Here is a 23,025-nt window from a genome sequence, read left to right as displayed (position 1 = left end):
TTCTTGGTGGTGGTCTCGTAGGTTTTTCATTTGTGTCCAGCACAGTCCCTGAAATGGCCCAGATCAGTCAGTAAGTATCCATTTTCTAAGTTTTACTCAACTCCACATATATGTTGCATTTTATAAGCTTGGATTCAATATTTGGCTCCAAAAAAACCAGACCTGAATGTTTGAAATGCTTTCCGCTTTTGTCTCTTTCTATTTTAAGTATGTTTGATGTAAAATGGGAGACTGCTTTTTCTAGTTTTATGTATGACCTCAATGTGTTATACAATTTGGCAGCATGTACACATGAATTGGGGAGAAAAAAAACAAGTTCTGCTGAGGACAAGAACACCAGTAAACAGTGGATGTAGGCGATTTGTTGGCTTGCCAGAACATGTCTTCTTACACTAACCTCTAACATCAATTGAATTCACTTGATCATATGCTGTGTGTGTGTGTTGTTTATATTTATATACATATATTATACCAAAAACTATTATATACTCTTAAAAGAAAAACACCATGGATATCTCCACTTGTCAGATAGTTTTCATGTCAAATGGCTTCTCTGGTATGAACACACCCCGGAAATGCAAACGGTAAACTGAGGTGACTTACGTTCCCTGGGCACAAAAGGAATCTTTTTCCCCCTCACTTTGACCGACAGCGGCTTCTGCTTACATTTCCCTGGAGGGGCTCTCCTGCAGAAGTTCAATTAGGTAATGTTGGGTTAATACATGGCTCTTTGTTAGTTTCAGCACAAAACATCATAGACAATTTTGCAGATTTTAAAAAGAAGAAAGGCATACGTTACTGTTGTCAATACAGAACGTTCATGAGAGTTTTTGTCTGTGTGCTGTGGAGCATTTTTCACACACCTCGAATTTGTCATTGTGAGAATAAAAAAGAAATTGAAATGCATTTAGTATAATAGTATAAGTATTGATTTATTAAAAATAAAATCTAGCACCAAATGAATCATTACACTTGCCCAAAACTTACAAAATGACTAATGTTTAGTAGATTAAATGATTTAAATGAAATCATGGGATTTATGTGACTAATTCAGACAAATTTTGGGTTCTTGGACTTCACCAAAGACATCACAGGAAAAGCCTTTAATTTGATGCACACATTGTAAGACATTGCACAGCCTACAGAAAACAAAATTACAACATAATGTATAATAGATGATGTGAATGTTGTTTTCCCAAATCTAATCACACGTAAATGGTGATCAAATGGTTGAATGTAAGCTTGTGTCTGATACTACACCTGGAGGGGTCCATGAATTTGAAAACAGTTCCAAAAGGAGACATAGTACTTGGGTACGCCGTGGCTAAAAAATATAGTTCCCCTAAAAAAATAAAAAATAAACACAGAAATCAGCGCATGAGTACTGTGAAATTGGCGCATACCTAAACGCGGTGAGGATGAATGTTACCTGCTTCATCTTCAGCGAACGAGATGATGAACTTGTGGTGATGGTTGATGAGTCCGGGAAATGAGCACGTCTTGGTTTCACCCATGCACACACTCCTCTCCTTCCAGCTTCCTGTTGTCTTATCTTCCTCTAACGCCAGGATTCGCCTGCAAGATCGAACAGGATTCACTTCCATTGTTATAACCTACCAACATGGGTTTATCACATTTTAAAGTGCTCATATTATGCTCATTTTCAGGTTCATAATTGAATTTACAGGTTATATAAGAATAGGTTTACATGGTTTAATTTTCAGAAAACACCATATATTTGTTATACTGCACATTGCTGCAGCTCCTCTTTTCACCCTGTGTGTTGAGCTCTCTGTTTTAGCTACAGAGTGAGGCATCACACTTCTGTTCCATCTTTGTTGGGAGTCGCACATGCTCAGTAACTAGGTAAGGACTGCTAGCCAGTCAGAAGCAGAGTATGAGGGCGTGCCCTGACAGTACAAGGACTACTAGCCAGTCAGAAGCAGAGTATGAGGGTGTGCCATGCTAGCAGCTAGGCGAGCGTTATAACGTGTGTTACAAAGTGACCATGTTTGTCTCTGAAGTAAAGGCTGGACTACAACAGAGCTGTTTGGAGCAGTTTGTGAAGAGTGTTTTCTGTTGGAGATGGTAAGTCCCTTTGGGGGGGACTTTGGGCTTTTTCACTTTGTAAACCTATAACATGCACAAAAAAGATACATAACACAATAAAGTAAAGGGGGAAAGCCAAAAAGCATAATATGAGCACTTTAAGACAGGAACTAACAGTTCATCTCTGAATTTTATTCTCCTTAAAATGAAGCCACTGAAAACGACTGTCGACCATTATGGGAAACTAAAAATCGCCACAACAACCCAAACTAAAAACACTTTTACTATAGGAGAAGAAAGAGGAAACTCCTTCACTTCAAATATTAAAGGCATAGTTTAATAGGCCTAGTCGTAAATACGCCTATTCCCCTTCTTGCTGAGATTTAGATGAGAAGCTTGATACCACTCTACTTTATTCTAAACATGAAGCTACAGCCAGCCAACCACAGACTGGAAACAGTAGGAGACAGCTTTTTCTCGTGTGTTTTTTATAAGTACAAAAACATTTAAAAGTGTATGCAATAGGTCGAGGTATACAGGGGGTTACCAGACTATTTCAAACAGTCCAGCACATACTGTAACCCCCTGTAAAACAACGCATTGATGTTTTTACACTTTGGTTTTTGTATGGATTGACACGGTGTGTAAATTACAAGCCTTGGCTTTAGCCCTTTTCTTTTACTGAATAGAACCAGGCTAGCTTTTCACCCCATTGTTTCCAGGCTTTATGCTAAGCTAAGCACTGGCTCCAACTTCATATTTAGATAACGATAAAGATAACAAAAGTGGTATCCATCTTCTTTGCTTACCCTCAGCACAAAAGCAAATATGACGATTTCACTTAAAACTCAAATTGTTCCTTTTAAATTAAATATAGCAGGTCAGAGTTGGCCTGATACCTTGGGATGATTCTGATTATTTGTGAAATCAAATGCTTTTTAAGTTTGTTCACATTTTGTCAAACTGGGTATGAATGTATGAAATCAAGTTATTAGGACATACAAAATATGTATGGTGTGGTTAAATATCAGGGGATCATTACAGATGCTAGAACCCAAATCAAATTGTAAATAAAATAGAAATTTGAGCCTGGAGACTCAGGTGTTGTGACTTTAATGCATTCACAAATGTGCTAAAGCTAAGCAAACATGCTGTTCCTTCGCTCTTTTTTTTCCCACAACAGTTGGAGTAAACTATTTGGCTGAGATCAACACAACCTTACCCACTCATAAAGTCTCCAAATATGTACATGCCGTTCAGATTGGGGGATTCACATCCTCTGTACACATATCCCCCTGTCACAGACTTCCCAACATGATGGCTGTATGCAAATACAGGGAGGATGTCATCTGTCGTTGGCAGAGAAAGATGAACTGAATTAACTCAAATCTGAGCCATCAAAATTAGATTGAAAGCGGCGCACTATGGCGGAGATAACAGGTGGTGGGAGTATCAGATGAGACCAAAAATAGCTCTCGATTTTTAGTTTCACACGAACAGGAGAAAAAAAACTCACTCAAGGTGGAGTTGTGGCACATTTTCACATCATAGCACTCAAAGCCCTCTTTGGCTCTCCATCCGTAGTTTCCTCCTTTCACAATAATGTCTATTTCCTCATAGCGGTTTTGGCCCACGTCTCCACAGAATATCCTGCCCCTGCCATATCGGCTGACCGGGTCCCCGCGGTCCACGGAGCATCGCCACATGTTTCTGACCCCATATGCGTACACCTCTGGCCGGGCATCTTGTTCATGGAGGAATGGGTTATCAGCTGGAATCCTGTACTGCTTCCCTCTGGAGTCACTTACATCTACATCAATGCGGAGAACCTTTCCCAACAGAGCACTCCTGGGTAGGAAAAAGTAGGATTTAGCAACAGCTGAGAGTCTGTCCTCACACTTGAAGGAACCTGAAGCACCTTACTTGTTTTGTGCGTTGCCATACTTCCCAAACGGATCTCCAGCTTTTCCACCATCTCCTGTGAAGATGTACAGATATCCATCGAGACCAAACAGCAGCTGGCCTCCATTGTGGTTTGCGGCTGGCTCCTCGATCTCTAGAATAGCCCTGAATGTAAAAAGGACGCAAGTTAAAGGTGTTGTTCAGAGATAAATAGCTAGTGGACATGATTTTTGAGTATGCCATTAGGTCATGATTCACCCGGGCTTTACCTCTCCTTGACTCATAACATATGCCATAATTATTGTCTATTTTATTACTGGTAAAAATGACAAGTTTTGGTTTTACAGGCTTTTCCTTGGCCTAGAGGCAGTGACTTCTTCTCTGGTTGCCTGGCAGATAATCTCAGTACAACTAGAACTAGCCATTTTTAAACTTCCATATGTGTATGGATTAAACAAAGGAGAAACTTTATAACATGATAATTAGTGAGCTTTAGTGGTGCTGATCAGCAAATTTTGTCACTTTTGGGGACAGCCAGGCTAACTGTTTCCCCCTATTTTTAGTCTTTATGCTAAGCTAGGCTAACCCCACCACTGGCAGTAGCTTCATGTTTGCCGCACAGACGAGTGATATTTAGCAAATAAGTTTATATACCCAAAATGTGAAGTAAGCAGCTGCTGAACACCACTTATTCACCCAGGGTCCCCTAAACAAACCCAAAATGCAAATTCTCTTTATGCTCTTCTGTTAAAGCAGGATTATTTTGTTGTGATTTAATTGATTCAAAAAAATTTTCTCAATGGTACCAATATGGGATTTCGGGGACATAGTACAAGTACTGTACCCTATTTTGAATATGGGTGTTTTGGGGATTATAATAAAATACCAATTTCCGGCCACAATAGCAAACTTTAAGATCATGAAAAATAAATGCTCAGGCATTATACCACATTTTGGGATATGGGGGGGCTATAACAAAATCAGGGACTGTGTATTTAATTCACAATATCTTATGAGGTTTTTCTGTACTTTTTAAGTGTTGCAAATTGCAAAGTTGAGTGTAATAAACTAAGAAAAATAATTGAAATGGCACTCAGGGCCCTGGAAAAGCCTGGGCCGACCCTGAACTGATTCACTGTATGAAGCTCAGAACGTGTTTATGAACGGTACAGTCCTATATGTCTTTTCAAACGACAGGGTAATTGCAGTAGGTGCAGAGCTTTACATCATAAGCCAAACTTTGGTGCAATAAAAAGTGCAAAAAGGAACCGTTTCCTCCGGTACCTCTCGGAGTAAAGATCAGCCACGTTCATATCGTGGGCGGACACCTTCATCTCACTGACTCTAACTTTCTCCAGCTCGCTGTTGACCTGGATGGAGTAGTAGATGAAGAAGCGTCCGTTGTCCCGGTACTTGGGGTGGAAGGCCATGCCCAGGAAGCCCCTCTCATCCCCCAGCCAGGGCGTGGTCATCACCTCGCCGCTCATGTCCAGGAAGGGCTGCTCCAGCCGGCTGCCGTCCCGCAGGTAAACCCACACAAAGCCCACCTGCTCGGCGACGAACATGCGATGTGTGCCGTCGCCGCTGTGAAGCATCAACACGGGGTTCCTGAGGTTGTTGGCCACCTCTGTGAGGCACACCTGGAGACACCCTCGGGGGTCCTCCGCCACCTGCCCCAGGTTGCTGTTCAGGTCAGGGCTCTTCAAAACGTTGGGGTAGCAGTAGTCCTGGTCGGACAAGTCGACCATGCTGCAGAACGTGGACACATCTCGCCCAGATGTGTCCCACAGCAGCTGGTTCCCAGTTAAATATTTCACCACATGGCGACATTTGCCATGAAACTCCGAGCAGTAGCCGAAGCAAAGGCCAGGTAGCTCTCTGACGGGTGTGTACGGGTCCTCGGCATCATAGAGGTGGGCGGCATATGGAGAGCACTCCTGGATGGGGCAAACATGAGACACTACAGAGTACTGATTATCACAGAGACATTTCAGGGCACTGGTAGGGCAGAAGGTGAAAATTAAAGGGAGACTTTGGCTGACTAAGTTGGCCGTCCCAAGTCTGACATTAGATCAGAGCTGAAGCGTAAAAGTGACAAAGACATTCTTGTTATCAAAGGGCATTTCAGCACTCAGCCCCACCTCCTCTGGAGTTCTCAAATGTTAATAAAAAGTTGGATTAACAGAAGTAGGCTACTGTGAAAATGAAATAAAAGTTAAATGATGCCTAAACTTTGATTTCTTTACAATTGTTGCATAACTTTAATGATGGCTTTAATTGGATACAACTGAAACTAATTCAAAAGTTGATGGAGAGTTGTCAACTGTTAATCGCGCTGAGCAATGTGTTTATTCTGTGTAATAACTTTAGCCAGAAAACCTTACACCCATGCGTCACAGTAGCATCCTCTTAAGCGCACAGCCGAACCTTTTAAAGAAGAAAATGTATTTACCTGGCACATGATTTCCTTCACCGTGTCTGCACAGAGCTCATGACCCGCCGCTTCCAACTGGTCAATAATGTCCCAGTATCTCTCCGCGATCAAGTTGTCCGTTTTCTGATCGCAGCAGCCAAACTGCTCGTACTGAGTGCAAAACTCCAGGTGCCATGAAGGTTTGAAAGGTGGCTCAAAGTCCAGGCACTGAGGATGAGCTGATGCTGGCTGGACCGGCACGAGTAACATCACTGATATGAGCCGGATAAACTCAGGAAGGCTCGGCGTCTTTTTGGATGTGCTCGGACGTGCCATCGTGCGTAAAACCGCGCAACGGCCTCCTCTTGGATGGAGCGCAGCATCCCGCATACTTGTCATTTTTGCCGTATGCTCTCGAAAGGGTTCAACTGTTTGCTCTCCTTTATGTGTGAGCCGGAGTGTAAGTGTCCGCGCGTGCACGTGAATGCAATTAAATGGCCGTGCGTCGCAGCAGCCAGTCCCTCCTACTGCCTCATTTTCCCTCCGCGTCTCGCCACCTGCTCGGTCCAGGTACAACACACACACACACACACACACACACACACACACACACACACACACACAGGGCACAGTGTTGAGGTATGCAAACATCAACAGTCTTCCAACACACAAACTGTAATTTTGTCTCACATTCATGTAAAAGTGCCTGCAGGCAGCGTGCTTTTTGTGCAACTACTTGAGTAGCAGATGTGATTTGTCTTACAAATCTATTGTCCTGGCATGTCAACTTTCCTACATTCAGAGGCGCAGTGAGAGGCTCAGGAGGAGCTTCTACCCTCAGGCGACTAGGATCTACACACACACACACACACACACACACACACACACACACACACACACACACACACACACACACACACGCAAGTTGACGGAGCTGATGGTCATGGGGTCACATTTCCCTGGAATTGTTTACTTGTTATGATTTTGATGAGATTTTGATTATTAGGTGTACATATCAACTGTAGCCTAAAGGGATTCTAAAAGTTGCACTGCAATTTGGATAGTAATGGTAGTTTCATTTATTGTACAGGCTTGTGGGCTGTTAATCTGTTTACAATGCTGATGTTGAATGAGCTGAAAGGCTAGATCAACCAAAATACGCAATTAAGCATTAAGACGGGTCATCATGAGCTGCTTTTTCTTGTTCAACGGTTCAGAAATAGTCAGTCAGTTGAGAGATAAATGCCACAAACCAGGGATACCTGAATGTGCTGGGTCCCAGCACATTCAGGTATCCCTGGAAACAAAAAGCATACAAATTGTCAAAAGAAGTGATCAAAAAAGTCAAACCTTCACATTCAGAGGGGAGAAGGATGTTGTGGAGAAAAATAAATCAACAGTGACAACAGTATTAAAGTAGTATTAAATCCAAAATAAAGTAGCCTGGGTATGGCAAGATGTCTATAGGGAAGTAGGAACATGCAGATTATATACAGCAGAGACAAGTTATGACCTGTCAATTACAGAAAACAGAACAAGTAGAGTTCAGTGTAAATAGTATATTAGAGTGTGGAGACAGTGTGGAAGGCAGAAAATGCATATGTGGTTTTATGAGAGCTACTGGGTTGATTGTCTGTGGAGGTTCTCAGTCATCCAGGCCATGGTAGTTCTCTGTGATAAGCAAAGGCAACTGGACTTGCTTGAAATTCTTAAAGACGTTTTGCCTTTCATCCAAAAGGCTTCTTCTTCTACTGGACAAATTACATGTCTTTTAAATAAATTTTTTTTTTTAAAAAGAGATAGAAGAGGATCATATGCAGAAGGAGGCAGTAATGCAACATTATGTCAACTGCAGCAACACGTCAAAGATGAAGAAGATTTTCTTTATTATTGTTCATTCTTTCAGAATACAGATATACAAACAAACAAGGTACAATCAAAAAACCACCTCAAAAAATATAATAAACAAAACCTAGGAGCTTATACCTTACAAATCAACATAAAGAATAATATAAGAGAAAATAAATAGAAAATAAATAAATAGAAGGGGCTATCTCAAATTAAATTAAGAGTTTCAAGTAAATAAATCAATTCAAGGGCTTTTTTATCCTTAACCCGTTTCAATGACTTGCACAAAAGATTGGACTCATTCTTCCAATGGATCAGGGAGGGTTTGGTCCTAAAATATCTACATTTATGTATAAAATGTTTTCCTAGCAGCAACAAGTTGTTGAGAACAAAGTCTACCTTCTTATCTTCAACAAAAACACCCAACTTTATTCTTAACTGTCAGAAGTAGTATCTCAATTTCCCTGGTCTGTAACCAGCTCTGCAGATCTCTCCAGAAGGATTGTACCAACTCACACAGAAAACAATTTCTTTTCAACAAAAACACAGTTATTAGTATCAAAATTTAATCTCAGTCTTAAAAAAATCTTTTGTTGGGTAGATTTCATTACATTTTTTTAAAGTTGACCTTTTTTACTTTCCGGAGAAGATTTGTTATTTGTTTGTGTAGTTGACCTCTTTTATGGGCCCAGAACCTTTTTTGTGCATATTTTATAAATAGTTTCTTTCATTTTTTGTTAAATAAAACACCCTCAAGAATAAACTCTTAAAATTTGTTAGAATAAACTCTTAAAAATAAGACAATACTTCCTGATATTTATTATTACATTACCAATGATTTTGTTGGTAATTTAGCTCACAAAATCACTTGCAGTATTTATCCAGCAGATGGCAGCAACCAACCTACGAATAGACGAATACGTCTCAAAGTGGACAAGGAAGCGGAAATTCGTCATTCTTTTTATTTTTATTTTTTGTTTTGGTAAAGAGAAAACTGTCAAGTTAACTAGAATAAAAACACGAAACTTCCGTATGGGTGCTTCGTCTTAAAATATTTCTTGATGAAAAATGACATTTTGATATGTAATTTGATTCGCAAAAAGGCAGAAAATACATAAAGTGTAATTAAAAAAATAATGTTTGTGTTTTGTTTCTATTTAACACGCAAACGTAGAAAAACCAATTTGCAAGTTTATTTTGAAGGCTAAATCTTTACTCTTCCGGTCGCATTTAAGCTAACCGTGTTTGTGTTACGGCATTGCCGAGTCTAACAAAATATATTGCCTAACATAACCTAGGCAGCTAATATCTACCGCCATGGCACCGTAAACGGATGGAAATAGACACGGTTTCATGCTCGGTAGGTGAACGGAGTCAATCAACTTTTGGCCGTAGAGCCGAGCCGCTGCGCCCCGAAGCACAGACGGCTGTGTGGAGGCTGGAGGAGCTACAATGAGCTCGGAGCACCAGAGCAACAGCGAGGACGCTGATGGCTCGCAGCAGGACAGGCCCAACAGCAGAGAGGAGGACCCTGACATCGACGACTCAGACGTGGAAGATGACATCGCATCGAGGGTTTCTCCCTCGCCGCCGGGGAGCAGCGGGAACAGGCCGGAGCGCTGCGGGAACAGGCCGGAGCGCAGCGCGAGGTCTCCGGCGTCGGAGGAGCGAGAGCCCCGCTCCGAACCGGCCGCCGTGCCGCAGATAGGGAGCGGCGAGGTCTCCAGCACCGACATCCGCAGGGGGAATAGCCTGTTTTCCTGGCTTCAGAGCAGGACTATAAGACGAGGGGTGTTTGTGGACCCGGCTAGGGAAAACTTCAGGACAATGACCAATTTATACTGCTCTATGAATCCGGCTGCGGAGTCTGTCAACCTGAGCACTCAGACCCATGGAGCGGTGTTCAACCTGGAGTACTCCCCGGATGGGTAAGACAACACATTGGCCTCGATATTTTAGGCCTTACCCCGGAGTTCATGTTCTCATGGTTCCACGCTTTCCCGGACAATCTTGTGAAATGTGAAAACAGTGCAATCAAGTGGCAGAGTTCCTGGAAAGTGCCTGGATTTGCATCATCACATGTATACTGTATGCTTCCATCTCCCTGTACACCTTAACGTTACATCCAAGGACCACTTCACATGCCAAATAAAGCACACTGATTGTTGTTTATACTAAAACAATAAATATGTAGTTATAATTGACAATCTGGCAATCTAACGGATGACCAAAATGTTCCTAAATTTCTCAAACCAAAACCTAGAAAGTGTTGCTAAACAATCTAAGCACTAAGCACGACTAATGACAACGCAGGATTTAAGCCTCTGGGTGACCAGACAGCAGATGTAGGAAGTAAATCCTGAAGTGAAACCAGGTCAGCCTGTGTCCAGTCTGGATCAACTTTGTTTGTGGGCTCATTGTGACAGACACATGTTCTTCCTGCACAATCAAGTGTTTTTGTGAAAAATGCTTATTTTTTAGCAGGAGATGAACATGTCTCAGCCTCTACATCTTAGGGCCTAAATGAGAAAATGTATCTTGTGTTATGACACAGTTTTAATAACCTTATTCTCAATAACTATTGGTACACAATGCTTTTGCATCACAGTCAAGGATGTAATGGAAGGTAGATTTCAGTTTATTCACTTGCATTTCTTTTGCCGATTGACTTGATAGTTTCTGAGAAACATCTTTTCTGTCGGTCAGAAAAGTCTTTTGCATCATGGCCGGAGACATCAACTCTTTCCTCCTCTTGTATGTTTTTTTTTTTTTTTTTTACAAGCGTCTCTGATTTGTCTGCTCTGCTCAGGTCTGTGCTGACTGTGGCCTGCGAGCAGACTGAGGTCCTGCTGTTTGATCCCATCTCATCCAGACACATCAAAACCCTGACGGAGGCCCACGAGGACTGCGTCAACAACATAAGGTGCATTTCTCTAACCGTAAATCATCCAGGGAGGGTTTTGTAAAGTAAGCGTGAGAACGTCCTGCATCTCACACCAGGAAAGGGACCAAGGGAGTTGAAGCTCAAAGCGCTGACGCATAACAAGTAGGGCTGGGACGATATGCCTTTTGTCCCGATTCGATAACATTGACTATTTATATTTTCTTTTCCTTCTTTAACAAAAAACAAAGTTGAATAATACACTTCTAGAGGCAATATATCATGAGACATTTCTACAAACTAATAGTTTTCTAAGGAGAATGCACATCACATGTCAGTCAGTCCGTCTGACATTTATTTACTTTGTAAAGAACATAACATGGATTTTCTGCTTTCGCTCTGTTTTGCTTGAAACCGATATGATGTAGTTGCCGTTAGCGGTACAGTACAAACAGAAAATATTAAGGTGAATCATTTGTGGAAAAAAAAAAAAAGTAAATAAAAAATATCGATTCTAGGGAAAAGAGTCGATTTTAAAAATTGTTGCAAAAAAAATCACGATACATAACATTTTTGATGTTTTTTTTTTCCCTCCACCCCTAATAACAAGGTTCAGGAAGGCAACATGATCGCTTAAATCGTCTTTATTGGTCAAAGTACAGAGGCTGGTAAAAAGCAGCTGCTGTCTAGATTCAGGTGCATAGAATGCTGAATGAAAGTGTTCCCCTGACTATCTGTGCCCTGCAGGTTTTTGGACAATCGTTTGTTTGCCACCTGCTCCGACGACACCACAATTGCACTATGGGATCTCCGTAAGCTGAATTCAAAGGTTTGCTCGTTGCACGGCCACGCCAGCTGGGTGAAGAACATCGAGTACGACACCAACACTCGTCTCCTCGTCACGTCTGGCTTCGACGGCAACGTCATCACGTGGGACACAAACAGGTGTGTGTGTGTGTGTGTGTGTGTGTGTATAGATGTGTGAACAGCAAAGTGTGTACTGTGTAGGGTTGGGCATCGAGAACCGATTCCTAATCGGAATCGTTTCTGTATTGGAATCGTTTTGGAATCGTTTGGAGGATTTGGTTTCAAATCCGATCATCACTTCCCAATTTAACAAGCGCAAGTTTGGGTTTCCGTAGCAGCCAGGTGCTTGTTGTGTTGCAGCCATGGAGCACAGTAAGCGGCGCTCTAGTGTGACTTTATTTTACGTTGAAAAAGCTGTAAAACTGCAAACCACCATTGAATCAAAATAAAACTTTGCTCTTATTTGTGAAAATAGGCATGTGACCCGTTTCAACTCCACCACTCAAAGAATCGGAATTGAGAATTGATAAGAACCGGAATCGAAAGGAAGAATCGGAATTTGAATCAGAATCGTTAAAATCCAAACGATGCCCAACCCGAGTACTGTGTACATTTATTTTAAATTAAATATGATGAAAATTATGAATATTTAAAGGTGAATGTCTTGAGATGATGAGTGATCGAAAAAATGCTTTAAAATGTTTGCAAATGTACTGTTGACATAATGTTGTCTTTATGCTATCATAAGGCAACATTCATTACATGTTTTTTGTGTCATTGGCTTTTTACCTTATTAGAATGGGACTTTAGCAAGTTATTTTAATTAGCGAATCATCTGCTGTTGTTTTTTCATTTATAATATTTTTGATGACCAATCAAGTGCTCTCAGTTTAAAAAAAAAAATGTCGATCAACTAGTCAACCCTTTTTATTTTTTTAACACCAATACCAGTAAATGTGGAAAAAATACAGAATTTGTGTCACACTCTAATCAGTTTACTTCCTGGAAAATGCTCTGCTGTTTATGTCATGCTGAACCCAGAGCTGCACATAAAACCAATAAATCACTGACTTTTTACCAGCCCCCTTCCCTTCAACCCTTCATCAAATAAAAACTGCATCTTTACAACTGTGAAGGTGGTATAAATGTTGGTTTGGCTGTAATTCAACCCAGAGAACCAAAGGCGATGATCCAAAAGTGTCTGTAACCCTAGACTGTTTCACAGTGAATTGTTTGTCTTAAACAAAACCTGCCTGTTTTTGCCTCCCCACCTTGAGCAAAAACCCCTTTTAACGACAGATGATATTGAATTATTTAAGAAAGCCCCTTCAAACTGCCTTCTGTTAAGCCTTCGGTGATTGTCCTTCCCCTGCAGGTTTACAGAGGACGGCTGCCCGCACAAAAAGTTCTTCCACACCCGTTACCTAATGAGGATGCGTCTCACACCCGACTGTTCCAAGATGCTCATCTCCACTTCTTCAGGGTATCTGCTCATCCTTCACGACCTGGACCTCACCCAGTCCCTGGAGGTGGGCAGCTACCGCATGCTGCGAGCGCGACGGACACCCCTCAGCTCAGGTCAGACCACAGTCTCCCTGAACACTGGGGGGGAAAAACAAAACCCCTGTTTCATAGAACTCAACGTTTCCCTTTTTCTCCATATTATCTCTGTTTAATTAGGGCTAAAGCAATTACTTGATTAGTCAATTAGTTGATAAAGACTTTAATTTTAATTTAATGAGCTGTAATTTTTTGTGCTGGGTATTGCCACTGATTTCCCGATTCGATTCTGATTCACAAGGTCCCGATTCGATTACATTTTCGATTCAATGTCGATTTCATGATATTTCAGTTGCAAAACCAATTTTTGCTTGGATATAAAAAAGAGATTCTACAATTGCACAAGGTTCCCTCTAAGCTGCTGCATTATTAAAAGTATCAATGTTTACATTAAGAAACGACCCCAAAGCAGTTACATTAATGTACATTTTATTTAACATGACCATGCACATTAAGTGCAGCTCTACAGACTCTACAGTCAGTGAGTTTGAGTGACTTTTAATTCAGATATCTGGAGTTGAGAGTCCAAGGCACCCTTTTTAAAGTGGCCATGCCTGTTTTTCCTTTGCCAAAATGTAGCCTCACTTTGGAGCGTTATTTATCCACCTTCTTGACGATGCGGGACAAAGCAATCGATTCTGGATTTTATCAATCGATACTGGATAATTCAAATGAAAACCAATTTTTAAATCCAGCCCTAGTAATTTTGATGTTTTGAGTAATGTTTAAAATTTATAAACATAACATAAGACACATTCAGTATACATAAACCCATAGAAACATACATGCATACATAAATATACAAAATCCTTTATATTTATATAAGAAATCATATTCACCCAAACTCAAATGAAGTAATTCATGGTATTGCAGGAAATAAAATATATAACAAAGAAGAGTCAGCTAATCTTTACTCTGAAATAAAAGAAAATCACAACTCAGTATCCCATGTCTTTGTTATAGCCATAGTCTCCCATTTGTTTATATCTAATGTCTTTGCTCTACCTTTCAAAATGATTCTTTCCTGTAAATAATAATGCTTCAAATAAGAAATAAATGAACTCAATAACAATGTCTTTGTATTGTTGAAAATAAAGTTTTTTTCAATCAGTACTAAATCAGTACTAAACCCCAAATTATATTAAAATGTACCTTGAGTAATTCTTGTTATATATGTTATATAAAATATTACAGTACAGATTAATAAATGCAAAGAGTTAACGTGGTCTGTTTTTTAGCCATTGCACAAACGAATGAAGCCGTTTTAGGGTCTGGTAACTTACCATGGCCATTTGTCATTATAATTAACGACTAAATGGTGATTAAAACTTATTAGAACATTAACTGTTGTTTCCAGATGAAGGGGAATGATTTTTGACCCTGTTGTGATTCCGTAGATGGAGGCACGTCAGCGTCCAGGTCAGCTGGAACTCCTCGCCAGGGAAACGACTCCAGCAAGATCCACCCTCCTAGAGAAGGTCCGACACAATCGCGGTGTAAAGCTGTCATCGGAGGTTCCGTCCAAAGTAATAAAGCTGTATAAAGTTATCACTAAACTTTGTTCTTGCAGGTCTTTCTCCCAGGAACAGCCTGGAGGTTTTGACTCCAGAGATCCCCGGAGAGAGGGACCGAGGGAACTGCATCACCTCCCTGCAGCTCCATCCCAAAGGCTGGGCCACGCTCATCCGCTGCTCCAGCAACATGGACGACCAGGAGGTGAGAGACGCCTCTTATCTCTCACCTGTTTTAAACATATATCAACCTACATTTGGTTTATTGAATTGGCTCGCTGCGTGTCTCCATCTTCACGTTTTATGCATCTGAATGCAAAGTAAGATATCTTTTAATGAGATCGATGACCTGATTTTAGACATCCAACGGTGACTACAAGAATTGCATCACCATCTGACTGAATAGTGTAGTTTTTGACACTTACCTTAAAGGTCCCATGGCATGAAAATTTCACTTTATGAGGTTTTTTAACATTAATATGAGTTCCCCCAGCCTGCCTATGGTCCCCCTGTGGCTAGAAATGGTGATAGGTGTAAACCGAGCCCTGGGTATCCTGCATTGACATATATATTAATGGACCAATAGACCCCGTTGCTCTGGACGGAGACCAGTGAAGGCTATTAGAAGCACTTTTCCGGTGATGGCCAGCTTTACTGCGCAGCCTCCAATTGACAGAGACAGCGTAAATGTGACGTGAGCAACCTGTCTGAAAGTGTGAAGTCTTCTGGTAGCTGTGCCAAGAGAAATCTCAATCATTCCCAATCTTACAGAGACGGAGAGTGTAGGTATATGTAAGGAGATAACATAAGCACAGGCTAATTATTGCTAACTAACATGCTAGTTAACATTAGTAATTAAACCTAAACAGCTAACGTAAGTCGAAACTGCCTGTGAGCTTCTCCTGTACTATACGGTAATTCCTCTACTGTGCGACAGTAAGTCACTTGGTTATGACACAATCGTTAGCCTATTTTTACAAAAACGTCTGCTACGGAGCCATAACGTGAGGTACAAGGTAATGGAGCCTTTTATACGTTGTTGTGTTTCTTTCGAACTAAACAATGGACAAATCGAGTCTTTAAATGCTTCGGATGTAAAGTTATTCTCAGTCAAGTGACGTAAAAAAAAAATGGCGGTCAGCGGAATGCTAACAGGAGGTGATGGCCAGTTAGCAACAAAATGGCGCCATGATGGCTCGAGTTCTGAAGCGAAGCTTACCCCCTGGGTATCCTGCTCTGCCTTTGAGAAAATGAAAGCTCAGATGAGCCGTTTTGGAATCTGCTTGTTATGAGGTCATAACAAGCAAGGTTACCTCCCCTTTCTCTTTTCTCCCCATGAGAGAGAGACATCATGGCTTTCGAACGAGAAAAGTGGCAGTTGGTCAAGGCCACACCCCCACCCTCCACCTTGCCCCCTCCCTCTCTCCTCCTCAATAGCTACAGACACAGATATTGCACATCCTAAGGAAAGCTCATTGTAGGACTGGCTCTAGTGGCTGTAGTTCTGCACCAAAGCTGAATTTCGGGAAAGAGACTTCAGATACAGTATTAGGAGACCACTAAGGCCTATATAAAAGAGACTTCAGATACAGTATTAGGAGACCACTAAGGTCTATATAAAAGAGACTTCAGATACAGTATTAGGAGACCACTAAGGCCTATATAAAAGAGACTTCAGATACAGTATTAGGGGACCACTAAGGTCTATATAAAAGAGACTTCAGATACAGTATTAGGAGACCACTAAGGCCTATATAAAAGAGACTTCAGATACAGTATTAGGAGACCACTAAGGCCTATATAAAAGAGACTTCAGATACAGTATTAGGAGACCACTAAGGCCTATATAAAAGAGACTTCAGATACAGTATTAGGGGACCACTAAGGTCTATATAAAAGAGACTTCAGATACAGTATTAGGGGACCACTAAGGTCTATATAAAAGAGACTTCTAAATACATCTAAGTTATATATATAAAGAGACTTCAGATACAAGTATTAGGGGACCACTAAGGTCTATATAAAAGAGACTTCAGATACAGTATTAGGGGACCACTAAGGTCTATATAAAAGAGACTTCAGATACAGTATTAGGAGACCACTAAGGTCTATATAAAAGAGACTTCAGATACAGTATTAGGGGACCACTGAGGTCTATATATAAGAGACTTCAGATAGCAAAAAGAAAAAAAAAAATAAGTGTAAAAAAAAAAAAAAAAAAATTAAGGGGGGGGCGAAGGGTGGTTTAAAAAAAAAGAGTAAAAAAAAAGTATGAGAAGGAAAAAGTGTATAAAAAAAAAAAGAAATAAAGAAATATTGGGGGGGGAAAGGGGGGTTTTTAAAAAAGCATCCAAAGAGCACCATGTCATGGGACCTTTAAAGGAACACGCCGACGTATTGGGACTTTGTCTTATTCCCCGTATCCCCCAGAGTTAGATAAGTCCATACATACCCTTCTCATCTCTGCGTGTGTTGTAACTCTGTCTGACGCCCCCACGGCTAGCCTAGCTTAGCACAGATCCTGGAGGTAACCGTCTCCGTCTAGCCTACTTCTCCCAATAAGTGACAAAATAACGCCAACATGTTCCTATTTACATGTTGTGATTTGTATAGTCACAGTGTGTACAAATAACAAGGTCACATGAGACATCTTCTAACCGTATACATACTGGGAACTATATTCTCAGAAAGGCGAAGCACTGCTACTTTCTGCTACTTGGGCGGAGTGATGTGCTGTCAGCACCTGAGAAGCCCCGTGGTGAGGAGCAGAGAGTAACAACGGTGCTTTTCAGGTGTTGGGCTAATCACTCCGCCCAAGTAGCAGAAGTAGCAGTGCTTCGCCCTTCTGAGAATATAGTTCCCAGTTTGTATACGGTTAGAAGACGGCTGTGTCTCATGTGACGTGGTGTGAGTTTATCCTACTGCTGTTCCTTGTATGTCCGAGTTCATTCTCAAATAAGACCACAAAGAAAAGCAACATAAGACCGGACCCTTTTTTTTTTTTTTTTAATACAATGTATTTACAGTTTGCTGTTTCAGTGCAGTTCTGCTGTCGGATGCTTACGTCTCATCACAAGCAGAAAGCCACTAATGATTGGTTGGTGTCTCTGTGGGTCCCGGACCAACGTCGAGTGTCTTTCCAGCGACGGCGCCAACATGATTAACAGTTTCAGGCTCTAGTATGGGCCGTTGACTACATCTAACCCCGCCCTGTCTCCATCTTCTTTCTCTCCAGTGGACGTGTGTGTATGAGTTCCAGGAGGGCGCGCCCACCCGCCCGCTGGTCTCACCCCGCTGTTCCCTCCGCCTCACCCACTACATCGAGGAGGCCAACGTTGGCCGGGGCTACATCAAGGAGTTGTGTTTCAGCCCGGACGGACGACTCATCTGCTCCCCGTACGGCTACGGCGTCCGCCTGCTGGCCTTCGACGAGAACTGCGGCGAGCTGGTGGACTGCATGCCCGTCCAGACCAGCTGCCTCAGGGAGATCCGCTCCATCTACTCGCACAGCGACGTGGTGCTCACCACCAAGTTCTCCCCGACGCACTGCCAGCTGGCCTCGGGCTGCCTCAGTGGACGCGTCGCCCTTTACCAGCCCAAGTTTTAGCAACTGGTGCTGTCAAAGAACAATGCATCGCAGACCTGGGTAAAGAAGTGCTAATCAGGGTTCCTGCACAGATCTAGGAATATGAAAAATAAGAATGTCCCAGCTACTGTTTGTACAACTACATATTTTCAATGATTTATAACTCCTAGCCTATTATAGCTACACAGTAAGATGGCCTACTTGGTATCCTTTGGTATAAATGATGTCAAAACCATTGGAGGCAAATTCAGTGTTTTAAAAAAATCTGAATTTTTAGGAACCCTGAATAACATTTCCAAGCATTTGTTTTAAAGTGCTCAAATGGACCAGGTGGGTGGGCTTTTTCTGCATGCAGATATTTCAAATAGTCGGACATGCAGTATAAATGGAATCTTGTGATTTCTCTTAACCCTCTGCCAGACAATCCGTATGGGAAAACTCCACCCATCTGGTACCTAAAAAGGGATAAACCTTAAAAACACATTTAAAGTATTTCTAAACCCAGGTCTGTAGCTGTGAAGCAGACTGAGTTTGTTTGGGTGGGGACTGGGAAAAAAAAGAAAAAAGAAAATTTTAAGAAGAAGTCTTCAGCCTTGACCAGGCTGCAGTAGTGGATTGTAACCTTAAGCCTCTCAAACCCTGAACTTCAAAAACAAAAAAAGACTCTCATCCAGACTGAGGAGCGGCTTAAAAATTCCAAACCTTGAAGCTCAATAGATGCCTCAGTGGAAAAACAAAACTGTGGCTCTTTTTCATACTAAAGATTAATTTTAGTCTCTAAATCAGTAGAAAACGTTGACTCATTTTGAGACCGCACATCCAGATGTTAGCCGTCTCGGGACAAAAACACTAAGGATGCAAACAAGCAAGCAAACGGGACAGATTTTAATCCGACGAGAACCAGGCGCTCGTGTCTGTCGTCTGCGCTGTCGGCGATCGTTTTGACTGGGCTTCCTCAGCTGCTCCGCTCTGCTCATGCCTTCTTCACAGGTGCTGCTTCTCTGCTCATACAATCTGAACTTTGACCTCCGACTTCAAGGACCTCATTATTAACGCCTTTACTCGCCTGTTTCTCTTTGATTTCCTTCATGGTTTTTAGTGGTGTAGGTTTTTAGCGGTTTTATTGGTGTATTAATGTCGGCACTACTCGTTCACGGTGTTTGATTCACTTGATTCTATGCGATTCCCTTTTTTTTGCCAGCGTTAAGCACTAGCTACTTTGGAATCCCTTCTCATTTCCCTTCACAGTACGTGTGTTTTTATCCTAAGCCTGTGAATGGAAACTCCATGCTGTCGGGACGAATAGAAAAGTCCAGCCACTTTCTGTGCAAACCGCTTTTGCAAGATTTTCATATTTTACAAAGGAAATACTATTTACAATTACATATTTCGTCCTCAAAAGATACGGCTGGCATTATTCTGTATTTTTTTTGGCATGGAGCACAGTAGTCTGTATGTCTGTAATTTCAGCTGACCACTGTAGTTTTAGCAAACATTACTTAAACAGAAGCAAATGGTGAAGTTGTTGAGGTCTACTTTAAGCTGTGGAGTAATACACAATTAGTGTTCGAGTGAGTTTTCACGGCAACAGGATGGTGTATATGGAATGATACAAAAACTGCAGCGCCCTTGTTTATTATAAAAAATGAACATGTCAGCCAGTGCAACTGTGCAGCTCACTGATGTGTTTTTAGTGTTTGACAAACAATGGAGCTCTCTGGCACATTGGAATGAATGAGAAATCAATATTTAGCCACACAGACAATACTTATTATTATAGAATCAATTCATAGCTGGTTTTGGTGTTTTCATGGGTGTTATTGACACTAAGAACAATATAGAATATTGCCAGCCTCGTCCTTTAATTTAACAGCTTGTTGACTTTTCAGCCAACAATTCTTGGCAGAAGAAGTTGCCTCAGCATCGTTCGTTTTAACCTTTCTAGGATGAAATTGTTGCCAAGAAACATTGGACTGGTTTTTTGACCTTGTACCTCATTTTGTTGTTTTTTGAAGAACATGTTGATCCACATCAGTGTTTGATTTTTCTTTCCCCCATTGCATTACATCCAGTTTCTCACTTTTACAATGTTGTCATAAAGGTGACCCATTTGTTTTCTTCTCGAAGGACCGAATGGATTGCTTAGACTGTTCTAGAATTGGCAATGCTTCTGTGTTTTCAACCAGTGTGATAGCTGCTGTAGGAGCCAAGCAAACAAGTGGATGTCACTCCTTAACTGGTTACAGTGCATACTGACTGACTGCAGAATAGATATTACGTGTAAAAAAAAAAACTAAATAAAAAAAAAAAGACAGACATTAGCGTATACTACTATGCATACCAGCCTTTATGAAGATTGTCCTTTCTTATTTATGCCAGGGTGATGCCCTGTGTGCAGCTGTCAGATGCCAAAATAATGTTTTGCTTGGACAAGGCAGTGCTTCTCCTCTGTAGAGTAACATTAATTGTGAGCTGAAAACTAAAGGGGGAAAATCTGCTATTATCTATTTTAAAAACAATCTTTACATGTGGCAAAAGCCTAATTTGCTAAAGAATGGTTTGACATACAAATATGCTTATTCACTTTCCTGCAAAAAGTTAGTTGAGCGGATTGATACTTGTCTCATTGTTGTCAGTTAGCTAGGTAAATATGAAGCTACAGCTAGCAGCCGCTTACCTTAGCTTAGCACAGAGACTGCAAACCGTACAAACTGCTGGCCAACGGCCCAAAAAGTTGCCCACCAGTACCTCTTAAGATCACTAATTAACAAATTATATTTCGTTTCTTTAATGAGTATAAAACAGAAGTGTAAAACCCCAAATGTGCTGTTTTACGTGGGTTATTGACCAGACCATTAATTGGCATGGACCACAACTCACTGGAGTCTGCGCTGGTTGCCTGGCAACTAAACCAAGAACTAGCTAGCTAGCTAGCTAGCTAGTCCGCGAACGGCGATTTGTCGTTTTTACATTTCATTTTTTTTTGTACGGATGAAACCATAGACTGTAAAATAATGAACATGAAACAAACGAGACATAATGTTTTAATAAGCAACCTTTACAGGTGCTAGCAGTTGGGATTTGTTGCCGCGAACGCGGCTAGCTGTTTCCCACTGTTTCAACTTAGCTAGCTAGCTAGCGCTCTTGTAGCTTCTCATCTAACTCGGCGCCAGAAAGGGTAAGCAAACATTTGAAAACAAAAATTACGTGTTGAGAAATTAGATTTGAGGTGAAAATATGTCCGAACACAGAGATGTAACTAATTTTGTAATTCCCCACTCACAACTTAGCTAGTCCTGTTCGTAATGAGGAAACATGATTTTTGACACTTTGTACCTCAGTAAAACGGCTCAAAATGTTTATTTCAGTATAACAAATGGACAGGTCCATTTCACTTCCAGTTCAGTCAATTCAGGAACTCTCCCCCCCTGAACAAATTATTTCCCAATTTACAGACATTAAGTAAAAACTCTAGAATGATTTCAATTTAAATTTATATATTAAATTGACTGAGCTAAATGTTAAAGGACCGGCCATGCTGTATAGTCAGTGCTGCTTTTATTTCACTTATTCACAAGCTCTTCGGAGAGAAGTGTCTTATCAGCCGGGTATAGCAACTCAAAACCGAGTTCATTTTTATGACTTTGCTCTTTTTTATTGTTTTTCAGTCCTGTTCTGGGTTTTAACCTGTATTCTGTTGTGGATTAATTATTGAATGTTCTCAATAGTTCTGGTGTTGTTACCTGTGCACTGTCACCTCAACTGACCACAGCTGGAGGAAAGGGTGGACAAGAGACGAAAGACTTGTTAAATTGCTCGCACTGTTGTTTCCTTAATGGCTATACACAGCAAGTAATCCCAACAAGATACTAAAATGGTACTTATTGTCACTGAAATAAAAAGGTTGGCTTCTTTTGCACTGCTTACTGTTACTGTGGTGTTGTATTTCTGTTCTTCAGTGTTAAAACTCCACACGTGTAGTGCTGAGAACCGACCACTAGATGGCAGTCAAACTAAACTAGTGGTTCCCAACCTACGGGGCATGGCCCCTAATGATGATTTTTTTTTTTTTTAAATCTTACTAGATAATGTCACCTGTTCAGCCCTCTAATACATATTCAAATAAAACGAACTGAAACGGAAGAATGACATGATCGAATTGGTCTCAACTTGTTGACATAGAGACATATAGTGTTTAAAGTGGTAACAAGCTAATGAAGTTAGAGAACCATTGCCCTGGCACAGTGCTTCTCAAATCTTTTTTTCAAATTTTTGCACAAAATATTTTTGGTAGAAAAAAAAGTATATAAAGAGGTACAATACAGTGCTGGCAGTGAAAGATGGTCACACTTGGCGTCTTTTTTTTTTTTTAAGCTGCCAGCGTCTGTTTTACATGATAATCCTATGGTGTAAACATGGTTTACTACATTTATCATGTAAATGTTCATGTTTACTAGTCTATATCCAC

At 41.0% G+C, this 23,025-nt stretch overlaps 2 protein-coding genes across 2 annotated transcripts; one reads left to right on the top strand and one right to left on the bottom strand.

Annotated features, from left to right (window-relative positions):
* Positions 1–535: 535 nt before the first annotated feature.
* Positions 536–6,634, bottom strand: hhipl2 (HHIP-like 2). The gene is made up of 8 exons (XM_039785405.1): positions 6,404–6,634; positions 5,236–5,888; positions 3,973–4,116; positions 3,566–3,897; positions 3,272–3,398; positions 1,430–1,575; positions 1,261–1,342; positions 536–686 (listed from the first exon to the last, which is right to left on the bottom strand). The coding sequence occupies exons 1-8, from the start codon at positions 6,632–6,634 to the stop codon at positions 536–538; spliced, it is 1,866 nt and encodes a 621-aa protein (XP_039641339.1).
* Positions 6,635–9,445: 2,811 nt separating this feature from the next.
* wdr32 (WD repeat domain 32) lies at positions 9,446–22,489 on the top strand. The gene is made up of 7 exons (XM_039785822.1): positions 9,446–10,140; positions 11,022–11,135; positions 11,841–12,038; positions 13,276–13,478; positions 14,858–14,938; positions 15,031–15,176; positions 18,207–22,489. The coding sequence occupies exons 1-7, from the start codon at positions 9,665–9,667 to the stop codon at positions 18,576–18,578; spliced, it is 1,590 nt and encodes a 529-aa protein (XP_039641756.1). The 5' UTR covers positions 9,446–9,664; the 3' UTR covers positions 18,579–22,489.
* The last annotated feature ends 536 nt before the right edge of the window (positions 22,490–23,025 follow it).

The sequence above is a fragment of the Perca fluviatilis genome, chromosome 20 (assembly GCF_010015445.1).
Source record: "Perca fluviatilis chromosome 20, GENO_Pfluv_1.0, whole genome shotgun sequence".
Taxonomy (NCBI): Eukaryota; Metazoa; Chordata; class Actinopteri; order Perciformes; family Percidae; genus Perca; species Perca fluviatilis.
Note: the sequence above shows the minus strand (reverse complement) of the source record. Positions and strands in the feature narration are given on the sequence as shown.

Excerpts from the sequence above, each read along its gene's own strand:
- hhipl2 (XM_039785405.1), bottom strand. The coding sequence starts at position 6,634 with ATGTTACTCGTGCCGGTCCAGCCAGCATCAGCTCATCCTCAGTGCCTG. Across the intron at positions 3,898-3,972 it reads TATGGCAACGCACAAAACAA|GAGTGCTCTGTTGGGAAAGG; the intron begins GTAAGGTGCTTC and ends TTTCCTACCCAG. Across the intron at positions 3,399-3,565 it reads GTGCCACAACTCCACCTTGA|ATGACATCCTCCCTGTATTT; the intron begins GTGAGTTTTTTT and ends TGCCAACGACAG.
- wdr32 (XM_039785822.1), top strand. The coding sequence starts at position 9,665 with ATGAGCTCGGAGCACCAGAGCAACAGCGAGGACGCTGATGGCTCGCAG. Across the intron at positions 14,939-15,030 it reads GATCCACCCTCCTAGAGAAG|GTCTTTCTCCCAGGAACAGC; the intron begins GTCCGACACAAT and ends TTGTTCTTGCAG. Across the intron at positions 15,177-18,206 it reads GCAACATGGACGACCAGGAG|TGGACGTGTGTGTATGAGTT; the intron begins GTGAGAGACGCC and ends CTTTCTCTCCAG.